At 45.0% G+C, this 13,221-nt stretch overlaps 1 protein-coding gene across 8 annotated transcripts in view; it reads right to left on the bottom strand.

Annotated features, from left to right (window-relative positions):
• st3gal3a (ST3 beta-galactoside alpha-2,3-sialyltransferase 3a) overlaps window positions 1-13,221 on the bottom strand; it is a 1,052,507-nt gene that overhangs the window by 309,118 nt on the left and 730,168 nt on the right. For 6 of the 8 annotated variants that reach the window (XR_011948150.1, XM_072510649.1, XM_072510647.1 and 3 more), the window contains one exon: window positions 7,690-7,802. Coding sequence is in view for 7 of the 8 variants with exons in the window: in XM_072510649.1 (XP_072366750.1) it covers window positions 7,690-7,802 (113 nt within the window). In the remaining variant the exon portion in view is untranslated. The remainder of the gene's footprint in view (window positions 1-7,689; window positions 7,803-13,221) is intronic. The other 2 variants (XM_072510650.1, XM_072510653.1) reach the window with 1 other exon arrangement.

Below are 13,221 nucleotides of genomic sequence, written 5' to 3'. Positions count from 1 at the left end.
TGATGTGCAATATAATTAGAAATAACATTGATTTCTAATGTTCTCAGAAACAAGGCGCAAACTTAGAATTTCAGAATTGCACCATTCCCCTCAACAAATCATCATCTCCATTTTTGTCTCCTTTAGCTGCTAATCGCTTGTTGGAACATGGTTTTGTGGGCAGCAGCTGCCCTCCAACTCTCCATCCATATGACTGTTGTTTAAGTAATAGCTGTAGCAGTGAACTTAGTGAATTACTTATTTGTGTCATGGGCCAGGGTTTAGAGAACCCCAAAGTGTATCATGGAGTTCACCTGACCCACAACTTTTAATAGATTGTGGTATGGGGAGCACATGGCCCACTCTAGAGGTGTGGTACAGCAGAAATGGAAAAATATTTTTTAAACAAAACATTGTTTATCCTATGAACTCAAGTTAACCTTTTTAAAACAAACAGTGAATATCTTAGCAACCATTAATTCAAAGATAACCCCCAAAGAATACAACACTAAGTAATCCTTTAAGCTGTCCATTTAACATCCAAAAGACTTAACAACCTTTAAACAGAAGCACATCAGGATTTACATTCAATACTGAAAACATTTAAATTTCTGAATTCACCAAATGATCAAGAGATAGTCCTTCATGGCAGGGAGATCAACAGTACAGCTACTTTGTCTGACTTCAGCTGCAACACACTGAAAAACCGAACCAAAAACACAGACACACCCAAGCTTTTCTCAAAGTGAAACTAAAAAGCAGAACCAGAGCTCAGCTCCACCCACACTCTGCCATCACTGCAGTAACATGAGCAGCTAACCATTTCTTAAAGCGACATTCTCAAGACAATTGCAGGAGACATTACAGGTTGTTTTGTCAATCATCACTATTCACCCTTGCAAGGTTACTAGATAGTGATCAAGAACAAGGATCCTTGTTATTTTTTCACTCACTAATCAAAGGCCAAGTGTAGAAGCCAAACACTGCGTTCAGCTAATTCAGATAATCTAGAAAGCCAGCTGGTGAAGGATAACACTGGAGCCAATCTTTACACAGTGTTATATGTATTTATATAGAAAACATTACACCATATACCTCCTAATTTAAACATGGACACCATGGCCTACTTCTGTGCTGTAACCACTGTATGATTTTATGATTCTCATGCACTCCACCTGCAGAGAATTAAACACAACTGATATATAATTAAAACTGAGATTCTTTTGGTCTCCATTACTCAATTTATTCAGCCTTTCATCAAAAGACATTCTTCTCATCCCAGGAGCCAATCTAGTGAACTTTCGCTGTAACACCTCCAATACAAGTTGGTCCCTCCTTAGACTAAAACTGCACATAGTACTTCAGGTGTGGTCTCACTAAAGTACTGTACAGTTGTACTGAGGCATCCTTGTTCCCGTACTCCAATTTCCTTGCAATAACTGCCAACATGCCATTTGCCTTCCTAATTGCTTGCTGCATCTGCATGCTAATTTTCTGTGTTCTTTTACGAGTAAACCCAAGTTTCTCTGAACATTAACATCTAGAAGCATCACGCTTTATTAAGAAAGTCTGCTTTACTATTCTTAGCACCAAAGTACATCACACTTCTTCACATTGTACACAGTTCGCTCTGTTTTGCTTACTCAATCTATCTTTATCTCTTGCAGTTTCGTGGTGTTCTCCTCACAGTTTACATTCCCATCTAGCTTTGTATTATCAGCAAACTTGGATATTTATTCTTGGTTTCTTCATCATTAATATAGATTGTAAATAGCCAAGGCCTCAGCACTGTGGCTTGTGACACTCGACTAATTACAACCTGCCAACTTTAAAATCCCCCGTTTATGCCTTCTCTCTGCTTCTAAATCGGGTCCCGTCAGGATGTCGCCAGTAAATGTTGCTAACTTTGGTTGGCTCTTAATTTGTTGCCCGTTGAGTCTTTACTGAATTTGCTCTGTTTCTATAATCTTTGCTCTAGAGTCGCCAGGTATCTTTATGATACCGTCACGAGGTTCAAGTATTGATCAATAACTCAATGCACCAATTAGTAACATTCAAATCAAAGCACATTTATTATACACAGTAAATCACTACTCATGCATATAACTCTACTTGCTAGACTATCTCTATCGCTAAAAGACATATACTTAGCTTCGGAACTGGCCCACCAGCTCAGGGGAACAAATGGTCTTTCGTTCGATTCTGAGTCTGCAGGATTCAAAAGCTGGTATGGACTGGTAGCTAGAAGCGCCTATCTCGTAGCGTGCATTGACTGGAGACTTACTTGGTTGTTGCGGCAGCTTGGGCAGTTCACTGTCAAGGGTTGATTCGAATTGCTGAGTGACCCTGCCAAGAAGACCGATTTGAACTTGGGGGCTCTACTTTATAGTCCCCAGGGGCTTCGCGCCGTTCGGGGCGGACCCCGTATCTGGTTCCAAGTGATTGGACTACGTTCCGATCACTTGGATCAATTTCTCCAATACTGGAGTTGTTCCCTGATCGCTGGGCGGTCCCTGAGTGTCCGTTGGCCTTCCTTTGTCTTGGCTCCTGCTGGCGCCGAGGAGTCTGGCTTGGCCTTATTCACCTTACATGTTTCAATTGTTCCTGGGGATCGCTCATTAGTATGCAGATGGCTGTGAGTTTCAGTGCTGTCTGGGCTTCTGCAAGTTCTAATACACAGGAGACTTTGCACTTGCTAGTTTTTCCTGGCTTGGCTGAATTTTCCTGCATTCTTTGCGGATCTCCATTTTAAATCGGGAAGTGGCCAACCCAGGTGGCTACAATATTCTTTCATGGCAGAGAGAACAGCAGTACAGCTGCTTTGTCTGACTTCAGCTGCAACACACTGAAAAACACACCAAAAAGACAAACACACCTAAGCTTTTCTCAAAGTGAAACTAAAAAGCAGAACCAGAGCTCAGCGCCACCCACACTCTGACATCACTGCAGTAACATTAGCAGCCAAACATTTCTTGAAGCGACATTCTCATGACAGGTCTAACCAAGGTTTTGTACAGCTGTAGCATAGCCACTGTGTCTTTATATTCCAATCCTCTAGATATAAAGGCGAGCATACCATTAGCCTTCTTGATTATTTTCTGCACTGCATTTTAAGAATCTATGCACCTGAACACCCAAGTCTCTATGGACATCCACTGCACCTAACCACTTTCCATTTATCTTTTTTGGTCCAAAATGGATAACCTCACACTTGCTTTCACTGAATTCCATCTGCCACAGTTTTGCCCATTCAGAGTATAATCTGGGAAAATTTGAAGCTGTTCATTTTGAAAGGGAGAACAAAAAAACAGGGTGTTATTTAAATGGCGAAAAACTGCAGCAAGCTGTAACAAGGATTTGGGGGCCAATTGGCACTACAGAGGAGGCCATTTGGCACTTCGAGTCTGTACCGGCCCTCTGAAAGAGGACCCTGTCTAGGTGCACTCCCCCACCCTATCCCCAGAACCGTATCTAACCTTCATGCCTCTGGAATCTGAGGCACAATTTTAGCATGGCCAATCCACCTAACCTGCACATCTTTGGACTGTGGGAGGAAACCGGAGCACCCGGAGAAAACCCACGCAGATGTGGGGAGAATGTGAAAATTCCACACAGACAGTCACCCATGGCTGGAATTGAACCCGGGGCCCTAGTGCTGTGGGACAGCAGTGCTAACCACTTTGTCGCCGTGCCACCCAATTTGCCGTTTTCTATCCATTCTTTCAGTCAGGTTCAGTTGGTACTCATTTCAGGGTCAACAAGTTTGGGGATTTGAACTTCATCTGAGCATGAGCACATAATCTTGCCTGGCATTCTAGTAAATGACTGAAAGAGTGCTATTCGCCAATCCACAATAGTGAGACAATGTTAACTGAACTATCCTATCAGTTTCCAGCTTCCTGGCCATGACTCTCTTCTTATAACCATTCGACTTCCAATCCTTCTGCACCCCCTATTGCCAATACAATAGTCTGAGTTCTCTGTTTCTTCCCTGAAGACAATCCATTCCTGATCCATCACAACTCTCTTCTGCCTGGCTGAACGTTTTCTCACATTGAATTAATTATGCTTTGACTCCACTCCTTCCTCTAAATAAAAGTTCCTTATCCCTTTTTTTTCAAATTTAAATTTAGAGTACCCAATTAATTTTTTCCAAATAAGGGTTAATTTAGCATGGCCAATCCACCTACCCTGCACATCTTTGGGTTGTGGAGGCAAAACCCACGCAAACACAGGGAGAATGTGCAGACTCCGCACGAACAGTGACCCAGAGCCGGGATCGAACCTGGGACCTCAGCGTCGTGAGACAGCAGTGCTAACCACTGCGCCACCATGCTGCTAAGAACCTATATACCTGACCTTTAGTCCCCTTTTAAGGAATGATCTTCTTTCGGAGGCGGTTCAGAGAAGGTTCACTAGGATGACCCCCAGTATAGAGGGATTGTCTTATGAGCATGGGTTAATTAGTTTGGGACTACTCATTGGAATCTAGAAGAATGAGACGTGGTCTCATTTAAACATATGGGGTTACTAGGGGGCATGGCAGTATAAATGCTGAACGGATGCTTCCCCTCGTGGGAATGTCGAGGACCAGAGCGCATAGTCTCAGAATGAAGGGGTACCAATTTCAGACTGAGCGAGGAGGAATTTCCTCTCTCAGGGAGTTAGTATCTTCGGAACTCCTTGCCACAGACAGTTGTGAGGACAGAGTCCTTGTGTATATTTAAGGCTAAGATAGATAAATTCTTCGTCAGTAAGGGAATCAATGGTTACGGGAAAAGGGCAGGAAAGTGGATGTAAGGAATGTTGGATAAGCCTTGATCCTATTGAACGGCGGAGCAAGCTGGCGGGGCGGAACGTCCTCCTCAGGTTCCTATTTCATATGGCCAGTCATCTTGGAGTTAACTACAGATGCAAAATGTGGCGACAGAGAAAACTTACATGAATAATGATAGCATGTTTCACACAGTATCAGTCCTGAGAATTTGGCTGTTGGGAGTATCTGAATTATTTAGCAGAGAAGGTCGATCCTGGCAATAAATTAAGTGCGTACTTCTGCACCACCTGTACTGATTACTGATGCACAATTTGTCACACAATAGTTTGGCTGTCATAAAACTACAATCCAATCCAAATTATTGAGCAGGCAACTTTAAATTGCACAAGGATGGTATTTTTTGTTTAAAAGAAATGTTCAAAATTCTTGTGGTGCTCTGGAATCCAGGTGTTTATTCATTTTTTTATTTAAAAAAAAATATGTTTATTCAAATTTTCCAACAAAATTTTTAACAAACCCCCTCCCATAACAAAAAGAAAGAAACATAAACACAGCAGTCAAAAATTATACAAAACTTATACATTGGGTTTCCCCATATACAGTAACCCCCCATATGACAGTCAAAGGTACCCGTAGGGAAGTCCCCCCCACCCACCCGAATTCCCCCCCCCCCCCCCTGAAAGAGACCCCCCCTCCCCCCCACCCTTGGGTTGCTGCTGCTGCTGACCTCCTCCTAACGCTCCGCGAGATAGTCTAGGAACGGTTGCCACCGCCTGAAGAACCCATGCACAGACCCTCGTAAGGCAAACTTTACCTTCTCCAGCTTAATGAATCCTGCCATGTCATTTATCCAGGCTTCCACACTGGGGAGCTTCGCGTCCTTCCATAATAGCAAGATCTTCCGCCGGGCTACCAGGGATGCAAAGGCCAGGATACCGGCCTCTTTCGCCTCCTGCACTCCCGGCTCGTCCATTATCCCAAATAGTGCCAACCGCCAGCTCGCCAAGGCAGTCCTCTCTACCTCTACTCTCCATAAATGTCAGCTCATCCAAAGCTCTGGAGCCCATATTCTTATCTGTTCAAATTCCTCCTCACTCCTGATCCAAACTTGATGGGTTCTGGACAGCCTTCTCCAAGGCAATGTCCAAGGTTGTGGAGGTGAGGGTGAAGCCATGCGCAATCGTGGCAATCTTCGGGGTATCGGAGCAGCCAGAACTGCACATGGGGAAGAGGGCCAAAGCCCTTGCTTTCGCTTCCCTAATCGCACGCCGGAGAATCCTGCTCGGCTGGCGATCAGCAGCACCACCCACAGCTGCAGACTGGCTCGCTGACCTTTTGGAATTTCTCCACCTGGAGAACATTAAGTACGCCACCCGAGGAGGAAGGCTTCCTAGATACATGGGGGCAGTTTGTCAGTCTGTTCCAAAACCTGTTAGAGGCCAGCAACGCGGAGTAAGATAGCAAAATGGGAACGAGAGGAAGAAAAAGAGGGAAGACAACGGGCAAACAAAGATAGAGGGGGAACCAAAGGTATATGCAATCGGGGGGGGGGGGGGGAAACGGACAGACGAGGAGAAAGAGGAAAGGCTGGAAAGTCACAAAAAGAGGAAGAGGTGGGAAAGCAAAGCAAACACAGCCAAAGTCGACAGGGGAGGAAGAAAAGGGAGGGCAGGAGAGGGAAAGGGAGAGGACACAAGGCAGGGGGGGGGGGGGGGGGGGGGAGATGGAAGAGACCACAGGCCAAGCCAGAGAGTGGCAAAATGTACATAAAGTAAATTAAGGGAAGGACAGGATAAACCTTTCTATACAATAAAATTAATTAACTTGGATTATAAATATATATAACTATTTATAAATGTGGAAAATGCCAATGAAAAGATTTTTAAAAAATAAATAAATAAATTCCTCCTCGCCCATCAACACTTGACTTGCTGGTCCACATCAGTGTCCATCCCTAATGCCTCCTGTTTAAAATGTGCATCATGCTCAAAGCTCCCCATGGCGTTATCCCTTCCTTTCTCTGTAATAGCTTTACGTCCTCTAACACTGGCCTCCTGTGTATCCTTCTATTCCTTTGAACGCTTTCAGTCATCTAGGCCCCAAGCTCTTGAATTTCGTCCTTCATCTCTGCTGTGTTATAGGAAATATAGTTCATCTTTCTTTCATGCATAACACTCACTAGAGTATGTGTATAAAAGTAACACACTGAATTATGTGGATAAAGCCAGATTGTAACTCATTACAGTATATGCTGCTCAGCAAGTGGAAACTAATATGCACTCTGTACGGCTCTCCTTGCACTTTGGTGCCAAAAGAACCATCGGCAGAAAACCCGAAATGGAAATCTAAGGTTCACCATTGAACGCGCCACTGGTTGCCACTGATGAAAAGTAATCGCTGGCAGAAAATCCAATTGATCCCTGGTAACATAATTTGTTACTGGGTTCTCCATTTTGTGTCTGGCTGCAGATGGACCTCTTAGTCTCTACTTTTACGACCAGTGGCTTGCATAAATGGGGTCGTTGGTATTACGTTTTCATCTTACATGGCATGCCATGCAAGATAAATTCAAATTAGCTCAACTGGCTGGATGGCTTGAGTGTGGTGCAAGGTAACGCCAACAGCATGGGTTCAATCACCGTGCTGGCTGAAGTTGTTCTTTGGGCCTGTCTCCTCGCCTTTTTCCCACAGTGTTATCATGGCATGAACCATGATAAGCAAACTTCGGACAACAAGGATGCTACTTAGAGGGAGAGAAATCCAAATTAACATAACTTTAGTTAGCTGTCTGACAGGAAAATCTGTGCAAGAATGCCTTTCAACAGAGGATAGTGAGAGAAGAGGAAGCAACAAAGTAAGATTTCAGATCAAATTCCGCCCCAATATTTACACAACTTGCTTATGTCACAGAATTCAAATCCAGTGTTCCAAACCTTTTGCTGCAACAGTACCTTGCCCTTTGATTCCAAATGGAGGAACAAAGTCTTTGAGTTTCATCCATCTTTTATAGGTGTTATCAAGAAACATTGGTGCTGGTTTTGAGAATCTGAAACACAAAATAGAAGAAAAACTCAATTGCAACAATAATTAAATACTTTCTGACGTGTTCTTTGCATTACTGCAGCACTGCTTATGTCCTAACAGGATTTGCATTACTGCAGCTTTTTATGCACTCCAGTCTCGGTGCTGAAAGTTAACTCCGCAACAAAAAGGTTAAAAAATAAAAGAATCAACAAAATGCATAATTAATAATAATGGCTGAATCAAGAGTTCAAAAATGGTCAACTGTATTTGTCAACTGAACATTGTAACACTTCAAAAGTAATTAACCAGTTGTGAAGAAGTTAGGAATGTCTTGATAACATAAGGTACTGTATAAATGCAACTGCTTTCTTTATAAACTATTTATGTTTTGATTTCTGACGCAATTTTATCTAATTAACTCCATTTTAATTTTGTAACACATCTGGAGTAACTAGCAGATCAACAACATTGCCTTGAACTGGCTCAGCCATATTTATCAGACCTCTGGAGGCTGACTGGTTGGAACGGCATTGGAAGAGTTGAGCAGGAACGGAAACCTCAGCTGGTCAGTAAGAAAGCCCAGAGAAACCAGAAACCAATGCACTGCCCATCTTCTCAGTCCACTTGCCTTCCTCTGTAGAAAATGCAGCAGAGACTGCTATGCTACAGTGGGGATCCTCAGCCACAACAAACTGACTGCAGCAGCAGAAACAATCATCTTATGAGACAGAAGGCTGCCTATGTATTGGTGTATTTACAGGAGAATGTTAAGGGCAAGGTCAACAACAATGAGGCAACATCATAAGACCATAAGACATAGGAGCAGAATTAGGCCACTTGGCCCATCGCGTCTGCTCTGCCATTCAATCATGGCTGATATTTTCTCATCCCCATTCACCACCTTCTCCCCATAACCCCTGATCCCCTTATTAATCAAGAACCTATCTATCTCTGTCTTAAAGACACTCAATGAATTGACCTCCATAGTCTTCTGCTGCAAAGAGTTCCACAGATTCACCACCCTCTGGCTGAAGAAATTCCCCCTCATCTCTGTTTTAAAGGATCGGCCCTTTAGCCTGAGATGGTATCCTTTGGTTCTAGTTTTTCTTACAAGTGGAAACATCCTCTCCATGTCCACTCTTATCAGAACTCGGAGATTCACAGTGGGAACAAACAACTGTGTTTTGGCACTAACATTCTTTGGCATATTTTCTTTACTGCTGTCATATGTCTTCAGATCATCGACAAGGATGTTTATTTATATACCAGACTTATGGAAAGCTGTTCGTTCTTGTTCATCTGACATTCTAGATTAAGGTACACCAAGTTCTCAACAGAGCACTGGCAAATGGACAGACTCTTTCACTGTCGAGTTTGGTTTCACCATTAGCATCAGGAACACAAATGCCATGGTCCAGGATGTTGTCATACAGCCGTCTATCAGCAATGTGACGCTGGAGGTTGTTGATAATTTCACATATCGAGGTTCCACAATCACCAGCAATCTCATATTTGATGCTATCACTCGGCTTCAACCTGCCACGCCAACATTAGGCACTTCAAAACCATTTCCACATTGGCCAAGGCCTTTTGTGCAGCAAATCAGCACAAGTGGAGCATTGCAAGGAACCCAGACTGCAGCTGTGGTGCATCCCAATCAATGACTCACATCATTGAAGGCTACCACATGCCAAAATTCAGCGGAGACTGAGAACTCCATTTAGTCACTGCGGAAGCTATTGCTTGGCTTGGTGATTACTGCACATGATTAAAAAATGTTAATGCTGAAATGCACACACACATTGCAAAAGCTGCAGCTGTTATATGTGTAAACTGAGTAAATGAGTGCAGGTCATGAGGCACCTGGCTGAGAACACCAAACTACAAGTCTACCAAGCTGGCACCCTAAGTGCACTTCTCTACAGTGGTGAGACCCTGGGTAACATATGCTAAACAGGAGAAAAGGCCGAACAATTTCCATTTTCACTGTCTAAGACGGAGCCTTGGCATCTTTTGCATTACAGATCCTAAAACTAACTCAGAGGTGCTGGAACACTCAATTCCATCAGCTTACACCCATTGCTAAGCCAACAATGTCTAACCTGGTCTGGCCACGTTCACTGGATGAATGATATCCATATACCCAAAGATCTTCTGTATGGTGGATGGGCCAGTGGATCACAACCTCCTGGGCGTCCATACCTTTGCAGCAAGGAAGCCTGCATACAGTGTATGAACATGGCAGATATTGACACGGACAGCTGGGAGACAGTGGAAGCTGACTGTTTGCAAAAGCACTGGAAGAGGCGAGCAGATGAGAAAAGCTCAGCTAGTCGTTGGAGCCATCAGGGATGGCCACTTATCGAAGCCCCGTCCCATTAGCATGTTAATCAGGCCGATTAGCAGGTGATGGCCCATCTCCCCAACACAAAGGACTGGTACTCCAGCTACCGGGACAGTCCCAGACATTACAGCGCCACTCCCTGTCCAAGGGAAACACAAACAACGGGGTCAATGACCGCTTGGGACACACCCAGTCATCCAGATCCCCGCCCACTTATTGGCTAAGGAATCAATCAGGGATCACCCAATTAGTAAGGCCCAAATCAAAGGACCGCCCAAAAGAGCGCGAAAGCCCCCAAGTATAAAGGAAGAGTTCGCCATATGCTCACTCTTTTTTGGCCTTGGGATCCACCGGTGGTTATCGCCAATCGCAGCAACACCAGAAGCAAGTTTGAGTTCAACGCCCACTACCAGACGGATGAGCCCAGCTGAGCAGCAGTTACCCCTTCGAACCCACGAGATCCAGAATTGAACAGCGGCCACTGTTTCTTGACCTAAACCGGATGCCCAAAATTAAGTACAGGTTGTCTTAGTAATAGGAGTAGTTACCTAGTAGTGTATGTTGCATGATTGATTGTATGCAAATAAAGTACCCTTGACCTTGAACTAACTAACTGGTGTTTGGCTCTTTGATCGATAGCCGGTTGAAACTTGTGGTGGTATCATTCGATATCTGGCGACTCTAAGCATTCAGACATGGACAATATAGAAAGAGGTAAATTCACTGATTGCCCTAATTAGAACAGAGCCAGAGTAAAGAGCATAGTAAGAGAAATCGGCAACAGTTATTTGTGACATCTGATAGGACTCGACCCAGAAGTGACCGTGTCACTCCGAGAGAACCCACAAAAGCATTTGAATTAGAATTCAAATTGGCAAAGTAAAAGAAACCACAAGCGAAACCAGTATCAACCAAACCTCCAGAATTCAGAAGTGTGTAATTTGCATGCGCACTAACAAAGGGATACAAGGTAAACTCGATAGATTTTGTTGCGTGAAACTTTCGGGAGTGGCGTAAACCGGAAAATAGCTTGAGCCGTACCAGTGTTTGCACCATCGCTTTATTTCCCCTTGTTCCAAATTTCCGGTAGCAAGCAGTATTTGTAGGGATGGCCATGAAGGCAAGGGACGCCTTATGCATCCACAAGAGCCCGTGGTCGCAGCGACCAATAGGTCAGAACAGTGTCCCATTTGGGAGGAAGAGATTAGGAAATACCTAAAGAGGAAAGGATGGCCCGTATGGTCGGAGTTTTGCTCGAATGAAGAGACAGGTCCTGGCAGCATAGGACAGACTTGGTGGGACAGCCTGACCGAGATCCATAAAAAGAGTTTAGCTAAGGTTCGTAAGCCGATGGCAATCGTGTCCTGTCTGGCACAATTGCGAGGCACAGAGGAGGTCGTGACGACGCTCCGCAAGCAGCTAGAGGAGAAAGAGAAAAGTAGAGAGGGAGATTTAAGTGAGTGCGAGAAGTTAAATGTACAGTTCCGGGAGCAGTTAGCAGCGAAGGACAAGGAAATGGGTGATGTCAAGAGGGCACATCAATCCTGTCTCGCCCACCTTAGCAGCTTCCAAATCCAATATGTTAAGGCCTACCAGGACACACAGCGTGCTGTACTGGTAAGAGAAGAGACAGAGAATCAGGTACAGATTCTAAATAAACAATGCGATGATTTAAAAGCAGCCCTCCGAGCACTCCACAGTTCCACCACGGAACAGAGGCAGAGTTCGGTGGACCATGCCAAATGCAGGCAGCAAATTGCAAGGTTCAAAATGGGTTTAGACACCTTTGGCCCACAGCTAGAACAGGAAGACGGCACCGATTGGCAGGAACTCAGTGAAACGGCCCAACGGTACGTAAGTGAGACCGAGAATCAAAATAGAGCCCCTCAGGCCCCGAAAAGAAAAGCACCTGCACCACCGACTGCACAGGCAGCACCCAACCCAATGAACACCATTACCACGCAGCGCAGGGTGACCATGGAAGACCAACCCGATTTTGTATACAACACCCCATTATCGATCACCCAGTTACGAGATGCCCGAGAAAAGATAGATACGTTCCACCCCACATCGGACCCACATCACTTTTTCAAGTTAGTAAAACAACAAACCCTGATGTATGGTTTAGACGAGCCGGAGCAGGTTAAGCTCAGTTATGTGCTTACACCCCTCAGTTAGTTCAGCCCTTCCCGACCCACAAAATGTAGGAGGAGGTAGCCGCCAAGAAATGAAAACGGCCATTTTAGACGCCATAGGCTATAACAGAGGAGATTCAGTGGAGATTCGGTAGACGGACTCAAACGGTGCAGGCAGAAAAAGGGAGAGCATCCAACAGCGTTTGCTGGACGTCTTTGGATCCATTTTACTGCGGTATTCGGTGAGTTAGCCCGCACCCATTTATCAGTAGACAATACGGCCAAATGGACCCGTACGTTAGTGTCCCGCGCCACAGAGGCAGGACAGAAGGCATGCGCCAATTATGACCCCTCAGTCCCAGCACACAATGAAGTGTGGGTTCTGAAACGATTGTCCAGAGCTTGGGAACAGTCGGTACAGAAAAAGACAGAGCATGAGAAAGTAGACGCCACCATGAATCCAGTAAGGGCACACCAAGACCCCGCATGGGTAAATGAAGGCAGAGGTACAGCGCCACACCCCACGACACAGGAATGCTATAATTGCAGTCAGAAAGGACATTATGCCCGAGAATGTCAAGCCCCCCCCGAAACAGCAAAGGAATCACCACCCAGCACCCCCCAGAAACAATACCCGACCCATTCACAGCATTAGCGCCCGACCAGATAATTCGGCCATGAATGGCACCGATTGACGGTGTTTGGGCTCCCCAACTTGGGCCTGCGATATCCTTTGGGATAAGTCCGGAAGACCGGTCGTTGCAGGCACAGTCCGGGGACACCCCGTAGAGTTCCTTTGGAACACAGAAGGGTCCCGAACCACGTTAAACTCTTCCATCATGTTCCAGAAAGAGATTTGGCCCACTACGGACACCATTACCCTTAGTGGCTTTACAGGTCACCTCCGGCAGGGACACATCACAGCCCGTGGACGTACAGCTCGGTAATATCAGGACAAAACA

The sequence above is a fragment of the Scyliorhinus torazame genome, chromosome 7 (assembly GCF_047496885.1).
Source record: "Scyliorhinus torazame isolate Kashiwa2021f chromosome 7, sScyTor2.1, whole genome shotgun sequence".
Taxonomy (NCBI): domain Eukaryota; kingdom Metazoa; phylum Chordata; class Chondrichthyes; order Carcharhiniformes; family Scyliorhinidae; genus Scyliorhinus; species Scyliorhinus torazame.
This window is presented reverse-complemented; position numbering and strand designations above follow the sequence as displayed.